At 50.3% G+C, this 21,977-nt stretch overlaps 1 protein-coding gene across 4 annotated transcripts in view; it reads left to right on the plus strand.

Moving 5' to 3' along the window:
- The window catches only part of DIP2A (DIP2 acetate--CoA ligase A), a 964,533-nt gene that overhangs the window by 695,128 nt on the left and 247,428 nt on the right, over positions 1-21,977 (plus strand). For all 4 annotated transcript variants that reach the window (XM_086956246.1, XM_086956248.1, XM_086956245.1 and 1 more), the window contains one exon: positions 3,393-3,502. In XM_086956246.1, coding sequence (XP_086812372.1) covers positions 3,393-3,502 — 110 coding nt within the window. The remainder of the gene's footprint in view (positions 1-3,392; positions 3,503-21,977) is intronic.

Below are 21,977 nucleotides of genomic sequence, written 5' to 3' on the forward strand. Positions count from 1 at the left end.
CAGCAGAAGCCATCCAGTGCCTACACTTTGGAAGGAAGTGATTCCTCTATAGTTTTCTGTTGCGCCAATGCATGTGGGATCAATAGGGCTGGTATGCAGGACGAGGTGGGCAAGGCTCAAATTAATTGACGCACTCCCCCGGTATAAGACGGTCCAATGCTGCAAGCAGCCTTTATGATTGTAGGAGTGGGTGTGGATGCTGAATGCCACCGGGAGAAAGTTTGTAACTAGTGGAGGTGAGTGGTAGAGCCACACTGAATGCAGCAGATAATGCAGTACGCCTTTACTGTACTGTCATTCCTGCGGGAATCCCCCAGACGAACACTGCAAAAAGAGTAGCTGCTAGTTGAACCTACATGCTCCTACGGAGCAGCTCTTCCTTCCGGCGGGCACGCATAGCACTTCATGACGACCACTTTTTCAGTCTTCTGGGGAGCGCTCAGGCCCAAGACTAGAGTAAATCCGCACCTGATGGGTCAGCCCGGGCTGTATGCCCACTCCACTTACTGCTCAGACCAGGAAGATGCACACCCATGATTGAACTGCACCATACATTCAAAGGATGGAGCCTCCTGGGCTGGCTATGAGTGAGGGAAATACAGGCTCCCTCAACCAGTATTTTGATTACTCACCACCTATGACGTCCTGCGCACCCATGCAGGAGAGAAAAAATAGTGAAGTGGCTGCTAAGGCGCCACCATTATTCCTCTGAACTTAGCCTAAGTCTGGCAAGTCTGTAGAGTCACTTTGCTGCTTGACCTGTGGAGAGGAAAGAACATACATGCCTGCAGAAGAAGCTGTTGTGCAGCTGCCAGAAGGAAGTGAGTTGATGAGCTGAGGAAAGCCAAGCTCAACTGACTTGCAGATCTGAGCGATGGTCTCCACAGAGACTACCCACCGTCTCACCCCAGCCTACTGGTTCAGGAACATAACACCATCTGGTCGAGGTATTAAATTGTACAGAAAAGTCTATTGACCCTCTTTCTGCCTCCCTTTCTGATATTTTACTTTTTATTTTGACCCTTTCCCAGCAGGGCTCTGCTCTGGGCTTTCTGAAAGGGAACGTTCTAGTTGCCTTGTCTGCTTTCTTGCGTCTGCCTGACCAACCCTCCTGTTTTAAATCTCCCATTGTAAATAGATTTCTTAGCGGTCTTGTACATATGCGCCCACCTTCCCCTTTCATTATGCCTCAGTGGGTCCTTAATTTGGTTCTCACATTTCTGATGTTCCTTTCGAGCCTCTTCATAGTTGTCCCCTCCGGCTGCTCACCATCAAAACAGCCTTTCTAGTGGCAATCACATCTGCCCAGAGGGTGAGTGAGCTGCAAGCTTTATTATCGAAGCCTCCATTCCTGTCCATTTTTCCAGACAAGTTGGTGCTTTGCATTGGGCCTCTTAACCTTCCGAAAGTGGTAACACCATTCCATTTGGGCCGATCTGTCACCTTGCCCACTTTCTACATTCCTCCACATCCCTCAAAAGAAGAGGAGCAACTCCACCATCTGAACCCAAAATGAGCATTGTCGTTCTACCTTGACCACACACAAGAGTTCCGGGTCGACGACCAACACTTCATGGGGTATGTTGAGTGAAGAAGGAATGAGCAGTGCAGAAATTAACCATTGCGTGCTAGGTCGTTTTCTGTATAAAAATCTGCTACACACTGGCCATGGGCTCATCCCACCAGGGCTAAAGCTACTACTACTGCATTCACATGTGGAGTCCCAGACCTGGACATCTGTCACGCAGCAACATGTGCATTTCTACAAAAGTTTACCAACCACTACTGCCAGGACAGTCATGGGCAGTTCTCCCGTTCATCCCTGCTGGACTTTTTAGTTTAGAATTTTTTCGCAGCCCACCACTGGGGATGTTATTGCATGTATATTTATTCAAATGTAAGGAATATGCGGCTAGATGTCTCTATCAGATGAACAAGTTACTTACCTTTTGGTAACACATTATCTGGTAGGGACCAGATGTAGTTACAGATTCCTAAACACCCCACCCATCTCCCCGCCCTGCAGACAGTTTTCTAGGGTTAACGTGACTCCCTTTCAAGAACCTAGTTTGGACACACCAGTGTGTGTGCACTTCATAGCTCTGCGCTTCTGACGTGGAAAGTCATGAAAAGGAACTGACGTCAGCGTGCCTAGGGGGCGCATATATAGGTGACGCAGATGTCATTTCTGGTGCAAACAAATGTGACGACGCCACGCTGAGCTGACCGATGCAACCTACTGGTGCGCAGAGGTATTGCTCGGAGAAAAATCTTCTATATCCAGTCTGACACCTGGGAAAGGCAAAGGTAAGGACTCTGCGGCTAGATCTTGTCTCTTCCAGATCAATGCATTACCAAAAGTAAGTACCTCGTTCTTGTTAAAAACAAAAAACTGCCTGAATGTTCTAGTTATTAACTTTTATTGTAAGTGTAATATTGCTTCTGAATTTGTGACTGCACATCACCTCAAGGAGTAAGCCCAGCTTGCTCAGTGCTGCTACCCTAAGAGAATCGAGCACTAAAAGAGTACTTGGTCTTTAATTTTTAGAGCGACAGTATTTCAGACCAAGGATACCAGTAGCAAACAACAGTAACAGTTAATGTTATTTCCCTGCATATCCTGACGACCCAGGTATACCAAGAAAAGCCTTCCATAAATGAAGACAACATTTTCAAAAATGTGCTTCCTTTCTGGCACTCTTATCTCTTATCTTGTGTTAGACTCTTCCCATTTCTGTCACATATAATCCTTGCTTAAAAGTCTCCTATACCCGTCTTCTAACCTCTTCACAGTCCCCTTGTTTTACCTGTTCCATTGTTGGAAATTCCCTTTGTCTTACGTGACATTTTCTAAGCACGCTTTCTATTACATGGAACTTTTAACATCAGCCACAGCTACCTCTTATCCACGTTTCTCTTCTCCACGTTTCTCTTCTCCATATTCCGACCTCATGGGAGGATTCTTTTTATTTTGTCCTCATTCACTACTCTGTTTGATCTAACTCATGAAAGTAATATTTTTCTCTGTCACCTTGTCGGCGGTCTCCCCCCTCTCAGAGATGCCATTTGTCAGCAGTCTTTCTGTCAAAATATGACCCTCTAAAAAGCCCTCCCCTTTTTGTTGCATCGTTTACCATTTCTGCTCAATGCCCTTTCACTGCGCAAATTCAACTTATAAATGTTGTTTAATGATACTTCTGTAACAGTTGCCCGCTTCACAGAGAAGGTGTTTTGATGCAGTGCAATCTGCTATCTCCCCTTTCAAACTCTGTCGTTAAATCCTTGTGCAATGATGACATTCAAGCCTCCTAGTCTGTGAGATAGTGTTGAATTATACAGCTCCTTTATCTTTTTGCACTTACCAAACTTAAGTCTTTGTTTTATTTGAACAGATGACCTAGCCAAAAAGAAGGTGCTGAATATTTATTGCCCTCCCTCTCCGGAGACCTTGGCCTACCTGGATTTCAGTGTTTCTACCACAGGGATCTTAGCTGGAGTCAAGGTAGGAGCACTTGCCCGTTCTCTGTCTGACATTTCTGAAAGTTTAATCTTAAGGATGACTTCAGTTTAAAGGTGTTTACTTACATGTGTGCTTTTTGTTTGTTCCAAGTAAACTTTCCTCACTGTCTGTTCTACAAATGTTGGGACGGAAGCCCATTGCACAGCTTTGAACAGTGGTACCAGAGGTGTAATACAGGCCCCTGCAGCTCCTGCAATGCAGGTGGCCCCCAATACTTCAGTGGGCCCCCAAATCCTAAGTTGACACCCTTTAAGCTGAAAGCAAGTCAATATATATGTGAAAAATGGGAGACTGAGAAGCCCCTCAACACATTATGCAGGGGGATCCATCATTTTGTGTTACGCCTCTGAGCAGTACTGATCTGCCCTTGCACACTTTTTTCTATCGTTCTAAGTTTTGCCTATAGTTAGCTGCAGTCGTGTTGGCACAGTCAAGCTGTTCAATGTTATTTTGGTTTTTGGTTTCAGTCTGTATCAGAACCACACTCTGCTTTTAGGGAGAAGCAAATGTTGCCCCCATTCTGAGTGAGAAGTTGCCACGACTGTCTCAACAAGGCTGTTTGGTGACTTTCTGTGATGGTAGTGCTATTCTAGTCCAGTGCAACTCTATTGTATCCTTGACAAATCAGAACTGTCTTGACCCAGGACTTTAGGCACTGAAATGCAGCGACTAACAATGACAGGATGCTCTTCAAAGATTAAAGTATCACACAAACTTTCACATTTTGCATATCCACTAGTTGGTCCTGGCATAACCCCTTGAACATAACAATGGCATGAGTACTGGGCTCTTCAACCAATCTGGCAGTGCAGAAGCCTATAAACAAGTGAATGAGAGAGCACACTGGCCCAAGAGTGGAATCTGCTGGAATGCAATACTTCCTTCAAACTGGGCCTAAGTGTTCGGAAACCTGCTTGATCCGTTTTGCTCCTGTGACACGGGAAAAAGGAGGGAGACTTACCTACCTGGACAAGGAACCGAAGACTGATCCTTGGGGAAACCTGCTCAATGCTGAGACGATTAATGTAATTGCCTGAAGACCATTAGAAAGAATGAGCCTGCCCAGAAGCCGAGATGGTGCCATGCCTGTAAAACTTCCTTTTTTTTTTTTTTTTAGCTAGAGATGGATCCTGGAAGTCAATAACTCTCAAACCCCCAACATAGGGCCGTGTTTGCTGGCTAAAGGAGCAATGTTGAAACAGTATGCGATACCTTAACTTCAACTTGTTTAAGAAATACAGCCTCAATGCTTTTAAACCTGTGTTTCTCAAAAAAACATTTTCACATAACTTGATTTGAGGAATAGATAGAAATTTATGTAGCACAAATGCAGTGAAGGCAAGTAAAATCAATTGTTATATTGGGTTTTTATTATTTTTATGTCACAAAAGGGGCTTTTATTAAATTGTTGCATTGCATTTCTAATAAGCTAATCAAGCTCCTGGTGGCCTTAATAACCTTTCCAGCAGTTAAACCCGTGGAAATCTAGGTAGTTGGCCTCCTAAACCATTCATCAGGAAGGTGCGGGACCTGTCGCCACTCTTTAAGGCATTCCTGTCAATTCTGCATCATAGTGTGATCCAAAACGTGTGACGTCTGACGGAAGAGTATCCGGCAGCCTAAGCCTAGCTTACACTACAGATGGTGGGTGCAGATGTACCCAAACAGGATAGCGTCTTTGTTATTCTGAACAAGCTTTGAGGCGGTGTTTTGAAAGAGAAGATTCCAGTTGGGATCAGATCTGTCATTTTGGAGGTCATAATGGGTTCCCAGAGAGAGTCACAGTGAGTAAAAACAGGAGGACAATGTGCAGAATGTTTCTATGGATTCTCTCAGAAAGATTCATCAATCACAGCTGAGTACTACATTCAATACTTGTTGAACAAAACTTTCCATTCGGAGAGCTGGCTGGAACAAAAGATGGAAGATGAACTGCTCAAATACTTCTCAACATCCTTGATAAAAGAACGAGAGCTGTCTCCTTCTTCGCTTTGAATCCCTCAACAGTAAAGCTACTCTTTGCATTAGGGAATCCAGACTCCTGCTGCCCTACATGACTGAAGAAGGTCCAAGTCTCTCAGGAAAGATAAAATAGCTACTGTGGAGCTTCTTCTACTATAGTTGTGAAGCGTGGAAAAGCTAAGAAACAGAAATTGTGTCCACCTGGAAGAAAATCAGAAAACTTGGACTTTTGGTTGAGGACCTAAAGGAAGTGGAGAAAAGCCTCCCATCACTCCCTCCCATTTGATCATATGGCCTACTGTCTAAGAGCTATTTATTGGCATTTTTAGAACTTGGTGAGCACCAGGAGGAAATTTGCAGGATTTTGGAAACTGCAAACTGTTGTTTGCAGAACCAATTTGAAAATGTGAAAATTAGCTTTCAGCAATGTGTTTTTGAAATAATGACATTTGCTGCATGTGAGAAGTTGGCCTGGTATATGATGTTCACTATTCTAGTGAACATCTTGCACCAGTCCAAACAACCCTTATGGTGATGGTTGTAAAGTCAACCTTATAGACCAGCTATCCTAGAGATAGCGTGGACAGAACAGTCTGAGGCTAAAAGACTCTTGAGGGCGTGTAATGCCAGCTGTTTTACCATATGTAATCCCTTGAATACCAAGTGAAAGGACACCACACAGGATATATATAAAATATATATGTATTTATTCACTAACACACTCCTCTGACCTCTTTATGAGGTCAGAGGCAAAAGCACATAACATGTTACTCTCAGAAATACATTAAATAGCAAAATTTACAGTTAGGCCCTAGGGGTGCGTAAAACCATATACAAAGTAAGTGGTATAAGAACCACGACTTTGGAAAGGAAAAGGCCTAGGGCCTAGGGAATCGCTGGGGCTACACTATCTGACCCTTAGGGTAGGAGTAGGAGGGCCACAGAGGCGCGTTCAGTGTCAGTACACTCACCCGAGAGTCAATAGAAAGTCAATGGGTATTTAAAAGGTAAGTAAATGGAGATTCAGGACACTTCCGGTCTAACTAGGAAGATACTACTAACAAAACTGGACACTAGGATAGTCAATCCCCACAGGAGCACTAAAGTATTTGCGTTACCTCACCCACGGGCTGCGGAGGCATAGGTGTCAAATGTGTCGGGTTTTCTCGTTGATTCCTATGGAGCCTTGGAAGAAGATGCTGCAGGCGACCAGGAGGAAGATGTCCGGGTGGATCCAAGGGTGGATCGGAGTTGAAGAAGACCTGAAAGCAGAGGGGACAGAGTCTAGGTCACTAGCCAGTGCCCAGGTGGAACCAGAAGGAACCAGACGTCGTCGAGGAGCAATCAGGTACTGTCGTGAAGCTTGTCGTTGCAGCCACGCAGACCAGGAGGTGTCGAGGACGACCAGGTGCTGGAGAAGAGCTGTCCCACGAAGGTTCTCGCAGATGCAGGGGTCGGCTTCAAGATCGGAGCCAACAAGCCTAAGCAAAGGCAACCCACGCAGGATACACAAAAGGCTTCTGGTGCAGACCAGGAGGGTCTGAGGAACTTCACCTTTTCAGGGAAGCAAGGGCCAGTCTGGAGCAACCAGATCAGCGATGGATTTTCAAAAGGATCGTCGCCACAGGACTACTAGCCAACGGGCCAGCAACCGGACAACACGTCGAGCAGAACACAAGCAGAAGGGCCCCACGCAGATCTCGTGGAGTGTGGAGGGCTGGTCTTCGTTGCAGGTGGAGCTCGGTGTCGGGGTGTCTCAGTCCCCAGTGCAAAGCTTCGAGGATGCCTCAGGAGCTGCGCTCTTAGCAAGTTGCAGACTTTCCAAGATGTCCGGTCCTACGTGTCCCAACGCCTTCCACGGTGCTCAGCTGTGCTGGAGTCGTGCAGTGTGGTCAGAGAGGTCTGGGTGTCGGGTCTTGTCAGGCTCTGTGCTCGGGTTCCGGCGGGAATGGGGACAAAGCAAGCCGTTGAGTTGCTGGATGGTGCCTGGTTGCCCAGGGTGGTCACTTCCGGGCCACAAGGGAGATTCTTCAGTCTTCAGCTCAGGTGAATGTCGAAGGGTCCAGAGTTTCGTCTCAAGTCGATTCCAGGATTAATCTAAAGTCTCCTGGGTCAGCTCCTACCTTTATACAACTAAAGGGGGCTGGTTTACTCACTAGGTCCCTCCTTTGGATGGGACCAGGAAGGGGGTGGTTACACCCCCTTTCCTTTGTCCAGTTTCGCGCCAGTGCTGGTGCTAAAGTGCCACAGCAACCGGTTTGAACTGGGGTATGCATGGAGCACCTAGTGTGCTCCAGGCAGTGTCTGTTTCTATTCAGCCCTCCCTGTCCCAATACACATCCTCCTGTCTGGGGTGGTGCTTGCACCTCCCCAAGCAGGAAGCCTATTGTCCAAACCTCCGTGACTGGAAGGACTCCCAGCAGCAGGAGTTCAGACTTGTGTCTGTGGCAGCAGCATCCATTTTGTGATGCTGGGGCTCTGGTTAACTTTACCCGGGTACAGTAGTTTCAACAGGTCTTCTCCCTCTAGAAGGGTGGAATGCTACCCCTGTCGCCAGAATTGGCGAGGGGGTAGTATTCCAAAGCGTATGACACCTTACCCGACATGTTTGGATACAGCCAAACCAAAGTTAGCATTCAACTGCGAGGATTATAATGCACTTAAAAGTATATGGTATGGCAATATCATAGAACAGCTATAAGGACATGGTTCCTAAAGCTGCAGACAGGCTCAGCTCATGCTAGAGCACCATCTCACACATAACCAAGCACTCCAGGATTGTTAAGGCTTGCCATAGGAGTGACCTATAGATTACTATGTGTCTATATGTAAGCAGGTATAAGAATACTACACCTAAGCAAGGGGTGGTTACACGACCTTGCCCCAGATGAGTGATCAGCCAGTTGTGTCTATTTAAGTGGGCAACCAGGGGTGGCATAATACATGCTGGAGCCCCTGGTAGGCCTTGGTTACACCTATGCCCTGGGTACCTATGGTACACTTCTACAGGGGCTGACAAGGTGACCCAATTTCCAATTGTGGATGTACCTAGAGTACATGGTGTGAATTTAGAGAGAGTGCATCTGTGCTGTGGGTCTGATTAGCAGTCCCACAGCCATATCTAAGTCGAAAACTAGTAAAACAAAGCAAAACGTGGGGGTGACCATAGGAAGCAGACCCTACTCTCCTACACTGCACATGAGTAATGCTGTTTTGGGGCAGAAAGCTTTTGTCCTAAAAAAGGAACTATCCTGAAAACTATTCACTGTGGGCATTGTTTGTTTTCAGTGTCAAAAATGAATGCACTTCTGGACCCTGAGTGTCTGTTTTAAAAATCCTAGCCAGGCCGCTAGTGTTTTTTAAAATTATTTCACTGTCAAACTGCTTTAAATGCACAGAAATCCATCTTATTCTTTTTATATCTCCTGATCAGATTTGCTTCATTTGGCTGCCATTATACACATTACATTGGCTTTTTGATACACAAATTAGCTTGAGAATTTTTTCAGTTAATCTTCTCCCTTAAATGATGGTTTAATGTAACTTTTCAGACATCACATGAAAATTGTTTCTAGGGAATCCTGACTGCGTGTGCAGAGAGCTACCTAGAGTAGGCTCTGGATTCATCACAGAAACCTACTTTTAGATTGTTGAACTTAGAGTGCTTAGCCACAGCTCACGTCAAGATTGATAAAACACATAAACGGTGATCGGAGAAATGCTTGCAATAAACCTATCCATTGACCGCTGCTCTGGGTAGCATTTTAACCCAGCATTCTTTTGTGCACCATACCACCACAGTTTGAACCCAGCCATATGCAAATCAGCCGTGACCCTGCTCCATTTGGAACAGTCCAGCCCGAACTGCCAGGCCAGGTCTTCCTTGAACCAGAATACAAGCCACCCAAGGCCGGTATCTATGCTCTATAATAAGCAATCTGGTTTCCTACAACACTTTCTTTTGCGGAGTCAATTGTGGGAGCTGCTTCACTGTTTCCATCTGACTCCTTAAGAGATCAGCTTGATCCTTAAGTAGACTTTGTAACCCATTTACCTATAGATTTTGCTCCTACCCAAAGTCCTGTGACTGAACACCATTTTATCCATAGACGTCGATTCACCAAAATGTCTGGGGTAGCAGAAGTACATGAATTTTGACCCCAGTAACATCGCAGGAAGTGACATCATATGGACGGTGATGCAGTGATGCCATGTGACTTAACCCTGGTGATCTTACAGGAAGTACATCACTAAAGATATAAATTCTACAATCAGATAGAGACGTCTTACAGCAGTTTCCTTAACTTATAATATCCCCAGGTGTCAGACTGGTCCGGAACATTTTGCGCAGCAGCACCTCTGCTCGCTGGGGGTCGGCTCCTCCTCGCTCTGCCCTGATGTCGTCCATGGATGTAAGCTGAGCCATATGTGCCCCGGTACGCCCGCCGACATCAGTTTTCTTCTTTTCTGCGTCACGATGCGGATACTGGAAACCAGCAGTTCCTGGCCTAGTTTTGGGCCTTCTCGACAACGTTTGTGTCATACCGGAATAGTGTGCAATGCCCTCCAGGTTCAAAGCCTGTGTCACATCTCTGGCAATGATCCGCACCTTATTTGCATGTGGTGCCTTGGTGTGAACTACGATTCCAAGCAATGCAGCGACTGTCAACCGATGAAGCCGAAGTCCCTTCGGGAACGCCGGTTGAAGCTGTTGGCCGCACGGCTGTCCGGCCCAGCTTCTCGTCGACGCTCTCCCTCTTCAGAGGGGGTTCGTTCCTGAGGCCACTCCCGCGAACGACGCCCTAAAAATGGTAAGCAGAACCACAATTGTCCACTGAGGTCCACCTCCTGTAGGTATGCCGCTGGGTCCCATTCCTCTCTTATAGGGCCAGATACGGGCGCTCAGAAGTCACCTCCTCCATACCCTCCTTTTCCAGGAGTTGGAGTGACGCTCTCCCAAATGGATTCCTACTCTCAGGCTCTTAAGGCCTAATTTGAGTCCCCCTCTCTTCCACAGAGGCGGAGGGTACTCAGGCTGGGCCCTCGTCGGCGGATCCTTCCCCGACCAGGGTTGTGTGCACCGACTCCGGAGCCGAGGCGACGATGTTGGGCCGCGGCCCAGACTGTCCTGGTCGCTCTAGCACACTCTGCCAGTCAACGCATAGCCCTTTCCCCACAGAGGCGGAGGGTACTCAGGCTGGGCCCTCATCGGCGGATCCTTCCCCGACCAGGGTTGTGTGCACCAACTCCGGAGCCGAGGAGACGATGTTGGGCCGCGGCCCAGACCGTCCTGGTCGCTCTAGCACACTCTACCAGTCAACGCATAGCCCTTTGTGGCTTCCTGCGTGGACGGCGGTAGCAGCGACGCCGGGCTCTACGCCAGGCTCACACCGCCAGTCAACGTATAGCCCTGTGCAGCGTCCTGCGCGGACGGTGGTAGCGGCGTCGGCATGCCGGGCTCGGAGCTGGGCTCTACGTCGGACCCGGAGCGGGGCTCGACGTCCTAACCCACACCCAGCTCTAAGCCTGATCCCACGTCTGGGGCAACGCATCATCTGACGCCGGGCGACGTCGAGGTAGCGTCCCTTGTGGAGGCCGTCAACGTCCATTGGACTCCGACATGGCTCCCACCGACGCTGCTGTCTACACATCCATCGCCGCCGGTGTCCATCCATTCATCGACGCCAGCGTCCATGCCTAGGGTTGACCTCCCTCTGGATTCCTCGCTTCTGTATCCTCAGCGGGGTCGGGCGACAGTTATCCGCTGCGGCCCTTTCGGAAGCTGCTGCTTTCCCTGGTTGGGGGCCGCTGGTGCAGGTCCCTAGTGTGGCATGGCCTTCGGGTCGTTCCAGAGCCCCGCTCTTTATAATAACTGGGAGGATTAGTCTCCAACCGTCTCCTACAGACGACCTCTTGTCCCCTACTAGAGTGACTAATGAGTTAGGGGCCTCCTATGCGCGGACTGTCAATCGGGCAGCTGCTATCCTCGGCTTTCAGCCTGCTGTGGTACCCCTCATGCCCGATCCCTTAATGGATCTGCTTAATCGAGCCCATTACTGTGGAGCCATTGCTACCTTTGGGGGTGCTTTATTAGAAGTACTGCGTGGCGCATGGGCACAGCCCTCTTTCGGAGCCCCGGTTGATCAGGCCATTGCTGGTAGGCACTGTCCTGCCCCGGGGGATCCACTTTGCTTGTCCCTCCACCCTACCGCTCAGGGCCTGGTAATTCAGGCGGCTTTTGGGCTACCGGCCTCCTCCACTTTGCCCTTGTTTCCTCCCACCCGGGAATCCCAGTCGCTGGATGCATGTGGAAGACTGCTTTTTGCTTCTTCCAGCAAGGCCATCCACTAACACTACATGCGTGTTTGCACGTGCGTTCTCCGCACCCCATTGCTACCTTTTGGGGGTGCTTTATTAGAAGTACTGCGTGGCGCATGGGCACAGCCCTCTTTCGGAGCCCCAGTTGATCAGGCCATTGCTGGTAGGCACTGTCCTGCCCCGGGGGATCCACTTTGCTTGTCCCTCCACCCTACCGCTCAGGGCCTGGTAATTCAGGTGGCTTTTGGGCTACCGGCCTCCTCCACTTTGCCCTTGTTTCCTCCCACCCGGGAATCCCAGTCGCTGGATGCATGTGGAAGACTGCTTTTTGCTTCTTCCAGCAAGGCCATCCACTAACACTACATGCGTGTTTGCACGTGCGTTCTCCGCACTCTGGAACTCCATGGCTAACCTTCTTTCTAACCTTCCAAAGGAATTGCGTCCAGAGCTTATCCGTCTTGTTCTTCACGGCAAAGAGATGGCACATTTTTCAATACGCTCCTCCCTGAATACCACAGACTCTGTGGGGCGTGCTCTTGCACGTTCTGTGGCTTTGCGCCGCCATGCCTGGATGCTCGACAGTCGATTCCCTGATAATATTCGGGAGAGCCTCCAAGACATGCCGTTTAACGGAATAGACCTTTTTGGGTCCCATGCGGATTCAGAGATTTCCAGGCTTCTGTCAGTGCTACCGTAATTCTGCCGTATCACTGACTGACTTTCTTTCATGGTTGCGAGTCTTCCTTTACGGCCTAGGTTTTATCAGAGACAGGTTGGTGTCTCTGTATGGTCTGTATGGTTGATTGTTTTAGTTTTCAGTCCTCTGTCTGTTTTGCCAAGAGGAACCCCCTTCTTGCCAGGGGTTGACACTTGCACTATGTGGGGTATTGGTTGGTGGCAGATGTCTGCATGTGCCTTTGTTCACTCCTGTGGAGTTTTCATTATGGGTATCCCTCTGGGATTCATATACTCCGTTACTGCGTCCCGCAGGGTCCCATCGCTCTGTTATCTGTGGTGCTCCCACTCCTGGTCTAGGCCTATGCTGTGTAGTATCATGGCCTGGCATCATGCTTTTTTTTCAGATGGTCTGTATTTTGGCACTAGCCCCTTCTGGGTTGTTCTCGCCAGTAAGGAGTTGCTGTGGGCCTCTCTGTTTCAGATTATTCCCAGCAGTTATCTCCACATCCCCACTGCTTCCACGCAGGGATTTCTACGTTTTGCTTGCATTCTTACTGTGTCAGACTCGTGGAGCCAGTTCTCCTTGAAATCCACTATCCCTGGCGTCTAGGACCCGTGAGTTGGTCCTGAGTACTCCCTTGTTAGGCTCGTCTTATCTTCTAATTGTCCTGCGAGGGGACTGTTCTCTCTTGCGGACCGGAAGCAGAAGCTGCTTATAGCCTGGACTAGTTCCACTTTCTGTATAAATGTGGGTACTTTTGAGCGTACCCTAGTCCGTGGGTTTGGCCGGGTTTTGGCATCCTCTTAAGGCTGTTTCTGCGCCATGATCTTCCTAATGGCTTGTGCGGGCTTTCCTGCCTTTGTCTTGGCCCTGTCTTCTGACATCACCAGATCTTGTCTGGTTTTTGTGGCCCGTTGCCTTTTTGCTATTGTGCGCATCTCAGCTGTTCCTGCTGTCTTGCTTCCTGGTGCTTTTCTGTTATGGTACTTCAGGCACCCTCTGGCCGTGTATAAGCTTCCTTTTGGTTGTATATGGGCATCCTTTCAATGCTCTCACACATGTCTGGCGGGCGAGGGTCTCAGCAGTTCTCTTCCTCTGTGGTACATGCGATACCACTTACCAGTCTTTTGGGCCCATAGGTTCAGTTCTACTTCTTGCTAGGTGCTGAACTCCCTTTTCACACCAGTTTCTTTACTTGGTGTGTTTTTGTTCCTTAACGCCTCCCCGTCCTGCGACAACCTTTTCAGGTTGGGCTTCTTGCTTTCGCCTCCCTTTGGGTGGCTTTATTCCTCTGCGGGGTGACGTCTTCTCTTCAGTTCGACTCACGAGGCTACATTCTGTTTTGTGGCTCTTCTCTACCTATCTTTGTGAGTAGACGGTAGGCCCAAATGCCATGTGTCCTTTACAGCCCTTACCCTGGGTAGCCCAATGTGAGTTTAACTCCTTCTACCCCCTCACCTCCCCTCCCCCGTCCTTACCCTCTATCTTCTTCAACCACTTGAGGTCTTTTGTCTCCTCTGCACTCTAGCAGTTGCAGTCTCTGACAATGCTGCACTCGGTAGGTCCCTTATTCGGATCTGATGTCTCCTTTTGGATGACGCCTTATGGTAATTTGTCCTTACTCCTGGGTTCTGGATTGGTTGTCCCTCACTGTCATATATTGTGGTTGCAGCCTATCTGTCGGCTGCTGTGACGGTTCACCAAGGAGCTATGGCTCAATGGTTGTCTTGTGCCTCTGGTGGCACAGGCTCACACAGGCCAAGGGTTCGAATCCTGCCTTTGCTCTGCATCTTCTTCTACCTCCGGGGGAGGTTTTGGACTTAACAATTGTGGGGGTCCTTCCCAGAGTGATGCTCTATTCTTTTCTCTCCCTCAGTGTACAATATACGGTGCATAGCACTGTCCTTCTATGGTGATGTTTTCCACCATACCTTGTTTTTTCTTTTTCTGCACACTGTTCGTATATTTCACAGTTTTTGTTGGTGGCTTCGCTTTCTGACGCGGAAAAGTCTTCTGACAAAAACTGATGTCAGGGCGGAGCCATGCTGCGCAGCCCGTCTTTCCGGACCAGTCTGACGCCTGGAGATATTCTAAGGTAAGGAATCTGCGGCTAGACTATGTCTCTACCAGATATATTGTTACCGAAGGGAAGTAACTTGTTCATTAGTGCAACCTTAATAAAATAGATATATCATTCATACCTTTATCATATCATGCCATGTCTCGGTCAGGATCCCTTTCACCTCTGCTATCTTCTTATTGCCTTCCTTCCCCATCTTCCTCTAACCTTCAACTTTTTATGTCATACTCATTACTCTAACAGTTTTTCTACCTGTGATGTGTTCTCCTCTCTCATTTCACCTCTTAACTACACTTTTATAAACAACTCTCTCTTATTCTCATAGTTCTATTGCCTGTTTCCTCACACTACCAAGTCTCATTCCTGTTATTCACATATTTCTCATCTTATCTCCCTCTTATTATCTCACCTCTGTATCAGAGGGACACCCTTCACTTAACTTTGGGTTCAGATTTTGCCTCTTACTTCCAATTTCAGCACTCTTATTTTCTTAGACTTCTATCTCCATATTTCACATTCACCTTCATCTTTTCCCATTTTCCCTCCCAACTCCACCTCTTTCATTATCACCACCATTCCCTTCACTGTTAGACCAGCTGTCTTGAGTTCTCTGTTAGCTCCCTTAAGATCTTCACCCATATCTTCGGCAACTAACTGTAGCTATATCTTGATTCGCCCTCTCTCTATTTGTCTGTTATACCTCCCCTACCACCCCACCTACCTCAAACATTCTCTGATGGTTGTATGACTTAAGGCATGTATTTACTACACATGTCTTTACCATGCATCCATTACCACGCTTTGCCTTTACAACACAAGCGTTTACCATACATATGCCTTTACCATGCATGCCGTTTCAACTCAAGGTAAGTATTCAGAAGGTAAGTGGAATCCCTGTGTACTCTATATATGTGTGTGTGTGTGTACATATATGCGTGTGTGTGTTTTTAATTGGCAGGAACCTACCCCCATTTTTTAATTACTTCACCATACCACACCCCTACCCACCCCTAAACCCTAAAAACACCCTCATTCCCCTATATCCCCATCCACCCATAAAAACACCATCTGAAAGAAACAGGTTAGTATTAGATACCTTACCTTAGAATATCCCCAGGCGTCAGAATGAATCCTAAAAATTTTGTGTAGCAGTACCCCTGCTCGTCGGTAGGCGTAGTCTGCGGCTCCGCATCCGTCTTTGGCGCCGGGATGACGTCGTCAGAGTACTTAGACGCCGCCCTCGCGCGCTGACGTCAGTTTTTCTTTTTTTCATGCAAGCAGGCCCAGGTCCGGAGAAAGTGGTACCCTTTAGTCACTTTTTGACTAAGCTTTTTCAATCCTTTTTGAATCCGTTCCGAGTCTACGACTCCATCAGTGCCGGTAGGGATACCCGGGTTCAAGCCCTGTGCCGACTGATGCCGGTTACCGACCCCCATCGCCGGTGCCTACATTGCCTGGGGCCCGACCACGATGACAAGTCGTGCCCCAACTGTCTGGCCTTGACTTCGAAGGCTAGGCGGGAGCGGTCCCGTAAGCGCCTCGAGCTCCGGCAGTCGACCCCGCGCCGCTCGAGGTCCCGTTCCGGAAGGAGGCCGAGGGACCGGTCGCGGGCCGGAGTCATCACAGCTCGGCGAGTCGACACCACTCGTCGGGCTCCAAGTCCTCAGGTAAGAGGCACAAGAAGTAGAAGAGGCAACATCGCTCTTCTGACTCCCCCCGAAGCTCGCGCGATGCGGCCGGGGGTTCGGGTGACGCCACCCACGCGGCTCCGCCAGAGCCACAGGCGTCGCGGCCTGCTCCATACCCGCTGGTCCCTGGGCAGAATGCGACGCCGGAGGAGATCGACGCCTTCCTCATGGCCATGAGGTCGCTCTCTCCTCCGTCGGGTTCCGCAGTGCCTTCGGGTCAAGCAGCCCCGACTGGCAGCCCAAGCGGGCTGGGTGCTTCGGGCCCGGCGCCGTCGGGTGCTTCGGCCCCGGCGCCATCGGCAACTTCGGTCCCGGCGCCGCAGGGCCCCACTGGATCCGGATCCGTGTCGCCGCTGGTCGACCTTACGACCCCGCTGGTTGACCTTACAACCCTGCCGGCGTCGGCCCCTACGTTGTCATCCCCAGCATCGTCCCTGCACAACGCCGTCCCTGGTCCATCCCTCGGTCCGGATCCCGTGTCGGAGCGGCGTCGCTCTACGCCGCATTCGGCGCTGGCCGAAGAGGAATTCTTTGAGGATCTGGGTCCATCCTTTAGCCCTGAATTTCAGGACATGGACAACGAGGGAGAGGGGGGGGGGGTCTGAGGACCCCCTGGTGTAGGAAGGTGGACATCAGACTATGGTTACCCCCAAATTTTTGCCTAGAGTTTAGCTGGTTTTCGACTTAGTTGACATGGGACCCTGCTATTCAGGACCCCAGGCCCTCTGCTCTCTCTGTTAAAATGGACTCCATGTACTCTAGGTACATACCAATTGGAACATGGATCACCTTGTGAGCCCCTGTACAGTGTACCCTAGGTACCCATGGCATGGGTGCATCCAAGGCCTACCAGGGGCTGCAGCACGTATTGTGCCACCCCTGGCCGGGCCTTACTATTTGACACAACTGGCTGATCACTCAGCTGGGGCAAGGTGGTGTAATCACCCTTTGCTGTAGATATAATATACCTATATCTAAACCAAAATGGACACATATATTCCTATAAGTCACTCCTATGACAGGCCTTATCAATCCTGAAGGCAGAGTGCTTGGAAATATGTGAGATGGTGCTCTAGCATGAGCTGAGCCTGTCTGCAGCTTTCGGAACCATGTCCTTTAGCTGTTTCCATGATAGTGCCATACCATATACTCTTAAGTGCATTATAATCCTCGCGGTTATTGCTAACTTTGGTTTGGCATTATCAAAACATGTCGAGTAAGGTGTCATACGATTTGGAATACTACCCCCTCGCCAGTTCTGGCGACGGGGATAGTATTCCACCCTTTTAGAGGGAAACGACATGTACAGAACTAGAACCCTGGTTAAAGTTAACCCGAGCCTCAGCATCACAAAATGGATGCTGCTGCCACAGACACAAGTCTGACCTCTTGCTGCTGGGAGTCCTTCCAGCAAGAAATGCCTGGACAAAGGGTTTCCTGCCTGGGGAGGTGCCAGCACCACCCCAGACAGGACTTTGTGTATCCAGATATGCAGGGCTGAAAGGAATGAGACATTCCTGGGGCACACAAGGTGTCTCTGTGCATACCCCGGTTCAAACCAGTTGCTGGGGCTCTCCAGCCCCAGGTATGGCGCGAAACCTGACAAAGGATAGGGGGTGTAACCACCACCCTTCCTGGTCCCACCCATGGGAGGGACCTAGTCACTAGTACAGCCCCCTTTAGCAGAATAAAGGTAGGAGCCAGTCCCATTCCAAATTAGCTTATCCTGAACGACTCTACAAAGAAGAAACTCTGGACTTCGACGTTCTGCTCCACAGAAGACTGAAGAAATCTCCCTTGTGGCCAAGGAGTGACCACCCTGCAACCGCAGGCACCATCAATCGTCCTTGCGGTTCACTTTGTCGTCCTTCCTGGCGGAACAAGACTTACCAGCCCGACGAGACCCGGACTTCCAGACCTCTCCGACCTCAACTCACATCTGCAGCACAGCTGAGATCCGTGGGTGCGAAGAGACACGTGGGACCGGCCATCTTGAAGAAACTGCACTTCTCTTCCAGCACAACCTCTGAGGCACCCTCGAGTGAGTGCTTTGGGGATTGAGAAGCCCCAGCCCCGAGCAGCTCCTGCACCGAAGACCAGCCCTCCAGCATCCATGAGATCTGCGTGGGGCCCTTCTGCTGGATTGCTACTCGACGCGTTGTCTGGTCACTTGGCAGCTGGCTGTGGCCTCCTAGACGACGAAATCTTGAAACTACACCGCACGTCTGGTTGCTCCAGACTGCCCCTTGCTTCCCTGCAAAGGAAAAGTATCCCGGACCCTCCTGGTCCGCACCAGACGCCATCTTCACTTGCCGCGTGGGTTGCATTTGCCAAGGCATGTTGACTCCGATCCTGGAACCGACACCGCCGACAGCCAGAGCCTGCGTGGGACAGCTCGTGCCTCCATCCTGGTCGTCGACGACGCCTCCTGGTTAACGTGGCTGCAGAGTCAAGCGTCACCTCCTCACCTGATCGTGACGACATCCTCTGGTTCCTTCCTGGTTCCACTCCGGTCACTGGCTAGTGACTTTGAACACTGTCCCCTCTGCTTTCAGGTCTCCATCTTCTTCGATCCGCCCTTGGATCACTCCGGACATCTCCCTCCTGGTCGCCTGCAGCATCTTTTCTCCAAGGCTCCATTGACTTCAACGAGGAAACCCAACACACTTTCACACCTATGCACCCGCAGTTCGTGGGTGAGGTAACGAGAGCATTTCGGTGCTCATAGGTAGATTGACTCTCCTAGTGTCCAGGTATCCTGTAGTTTTGGTCTCAACCAGTCGGAACTGTCCTTACTTACCTATTTTGTAAATTGTTCGTGCCCATTGACTTTGCATTGAAACCCGCATGTGTGTTCTAGCACAGCTTACGCGTCCCGTGGGCGTCCTGCTCCTTCCCTAAGGTTAGGGTAGTGTAGCCCAATGATTCTACAGCCTCTGGGCAGACTCATTTCTTCTATCGTTCTACTTAACCCATTTACTTAGTATATGGTTTGTCGTGCCCCTAGGGCACCATTGTAATTGTGCGACTTACTGTATTTTTCTGAAGAGTATTGTTATGTGCTTAGACCTCTGATTGCATAAAGAGTTCAGAGGTGTACGTTAGTAAAAAATATATTGTTTATTTTCATAACAACCTGTCTGGTGTCCTTTCATCTGGTATTCAAGGGGTTATATGTGGTAAAACAGCTGGCTTCACATGCCAAAAGAGTTTAGCCTAAGACTGCTCTGTCCATGCTACCATTAGGATAGCTGGTCTATAAGGTTGACTTTCAACCAATCACCATAAGGGTTGTTTGGACTGATACCAGGTGATCACTAGAACTAGTGAGCATCATATATCAGGCCAACTTCTCACACCTGGCACATGAGTGCCAGTCCTATCAGGACTGGACAGAGGAACTAAGGGAAGCCAGAGGCCTGGATACCTCCCCAGACACTGGTTTTGTCTCCCCTCCTACCGTGACTACGGAGGAGGGGGCTGCTTATAGTGTGGTGCTGATGAGGGCAGCCAAGGCCTTTGCTCTTGAGCTCCCCGTCGCAACAGTGAGGTCTAACATCCTCACAGAGGTCCTTAAACTGCGGGTAAGCTCCCCAGAGCCTCTACTGCCATTTAATGAGGCTCTCACAGACGTCCTGTTGGGCACTTGGTCCAGGCCCACTACAGGTCCCCCTGTAGATAGGAACGTCGCTAGGCGCCACCCCCCTGCTCCTGGCGACCCTAGTTTCTTGTCCACCCACCCCACCCCGAGAGCCTGGTTATCCAGGCCTCTACTTCCCAATCCGTATTCCCGACTGCACCACCAGATCAGGAATCCATGAGGTATGAACAGTTCGGAAAGAAGATGTTCTCCTCCCTTAGTTTGGGGTTGCGGTTGGTGAACACTGCGTGCCTCTTGGGCCGTTACACCCACTTTTGTGGGATACGGTTGCAGCCGTGCTGCCTGAGTGCCCGGAGGGAGCCCGGGCGAAACTCGCTCAAGCCATCGCGGAGGGATGAGACGCAGCGCGGTACTCTATAAGATGTGGACTGGATACCACGGACTCGCTAGGAAGAGCGATTTCCACGTCTGTGGCGGTTTGCCGCCACGCCTGGCTGAGGTACGCCAACTTTTGGGCCGATGTCCAAAACACCCTTATGGACATGCCGTTCGATGGCAGCCACCTCTTCGGTGGCAAGGCAGATCATGCGCTGGAACGCTTTAAGTCCTTGGGCCTGTCAGGCCTGTCGGACCCGAGTCAGCATTCTTTTGCCCAGCGCTCCTTTCGTGGCCACGGAAGGGGTGCTCCCACACGTCCTGCCAGCCATGGGCCGCTGACTAACATTCAGCGCGGTGGCGGACGTGGTTACCGTAGCGGCGGTAACAGGGGACAACGGCGCGGCCAGTCCACATCCACCCCCGCAGGATCTGCCTCAAAGCCTTCCTAGTCCGAGCTTTCAGGCCCATTTAACACCAGTGGGGGCAGGGTTCGCCATCACCTCTTCCACTGGCGCACCATCACTTCGGACAGGTGGGTGCTTCAAATCGTCCGAAGGGGCTACTCCCTCCCCTTCGACGCGACCCCTCCCGCCATGCCACCGCAGTACCACTGCGTGTCGGGGGATCACTTGCAACTTCTGCAAGAGGAAGTTTCGGCCCTCTTGGCCAAGGGGGCCATTGAGCGCGTTCCTGGGCCAGAAGTAGGACGTGGTTGTTACTCACACTACTTTCTGGTTCCCAAGAAGGGCAAAGGGGTCCTATGCCCTATCTTGGACCTACGGAACGTCAACAGCTTCCTGGAGAAGTTTAAGAGGCTGACTTTGGCTCAGGTCTTAGCTGCCCTGGACCCGGGAGACTGGATGGTAGCGTTGGACTTGCAGGACGCATATTTTCACATCCCCATCCTGCCGGCCCACCGGCGCTACCTGCGGTTCACGTTAGGCCAGGAGCACTTTCAGTTTACCGTGCTCCCCTTCGGCCTTACCAGCACCCCACTGGTGTTTCTGAAAGTGATGGCGGTGGTCGCAGATAATCTGTGCAGGTTAGGGGTTTCAGTCTTCCCCTACCTCGACGACTGGTTGTTGAAGGCGGGCTTGCCCCAGACAGTCGTCAGCCACCTCCAGAGTACGGCCGACCTCCTGCACCTCCTGGGGTTCTCCATCAATGTACCGAAGTCACACCTGTGTCCCTCTCAGAAGCTCCTCTTCATCGGAGTGGTACTAGACTAAGCGCAGTTTCGGGTTTATCCTCCCGAACAGTGGGTTCGGGGTATTCAGGCTCTGATTCAGATCTTTCAGCCGTTATCCCGAGTCTCGATCAGGTTATCTCTGCGGCTTCTGGGGCTGATGGCCTTCTGCAACCTTCTGGTGCATCACGCCAGGTGGCGGATGCAGGCTCTGCAGTGGGACCTGAAGTTTCAGTGGGCCCAGCATCAGGGCAACTTGTCCGACCATGTCTTGATCTCGGAGGGCACTGCAAGACAGTTGCAGTGGTGGCTCACAGACTGCGATTGGGTCAGCGGCAGATCCCTCTCCCTACCCCAACCGGAGCACGTAGTTATGACGGACGCATCCCTCCAGGGCTGGGGGGGCCACATGGGAGAGGCGGAGATCAAAGGCCTCTGGTCTCCGGCTGAGTCCCGGCTCCACATCAACCTTCTGGAGCTGCGGGTGATCCGGCTTGCACTGAAGGCATTCCTCCCCTCTGTCTGGGGGAGTGTAGTGCAGGTGTTCACGGACATCCATGTGGTA

The sequence above is a fragment of the Lissotriton vulgaris genome, chromosome 2_1 (genome assembly GCF_964263255.1).
Source record: "Lissotriton vulgaris chromosome 2_1, aLisVul1.2, whole genome shotgun sequence".
Taxonomy (NCBI): domain Eukaryota; kingdom Metazoa; phylum Chordata; class Amphibia; order Caudata; family Salamandridae; genus Lissotriton; species Lissotriton vulgaris.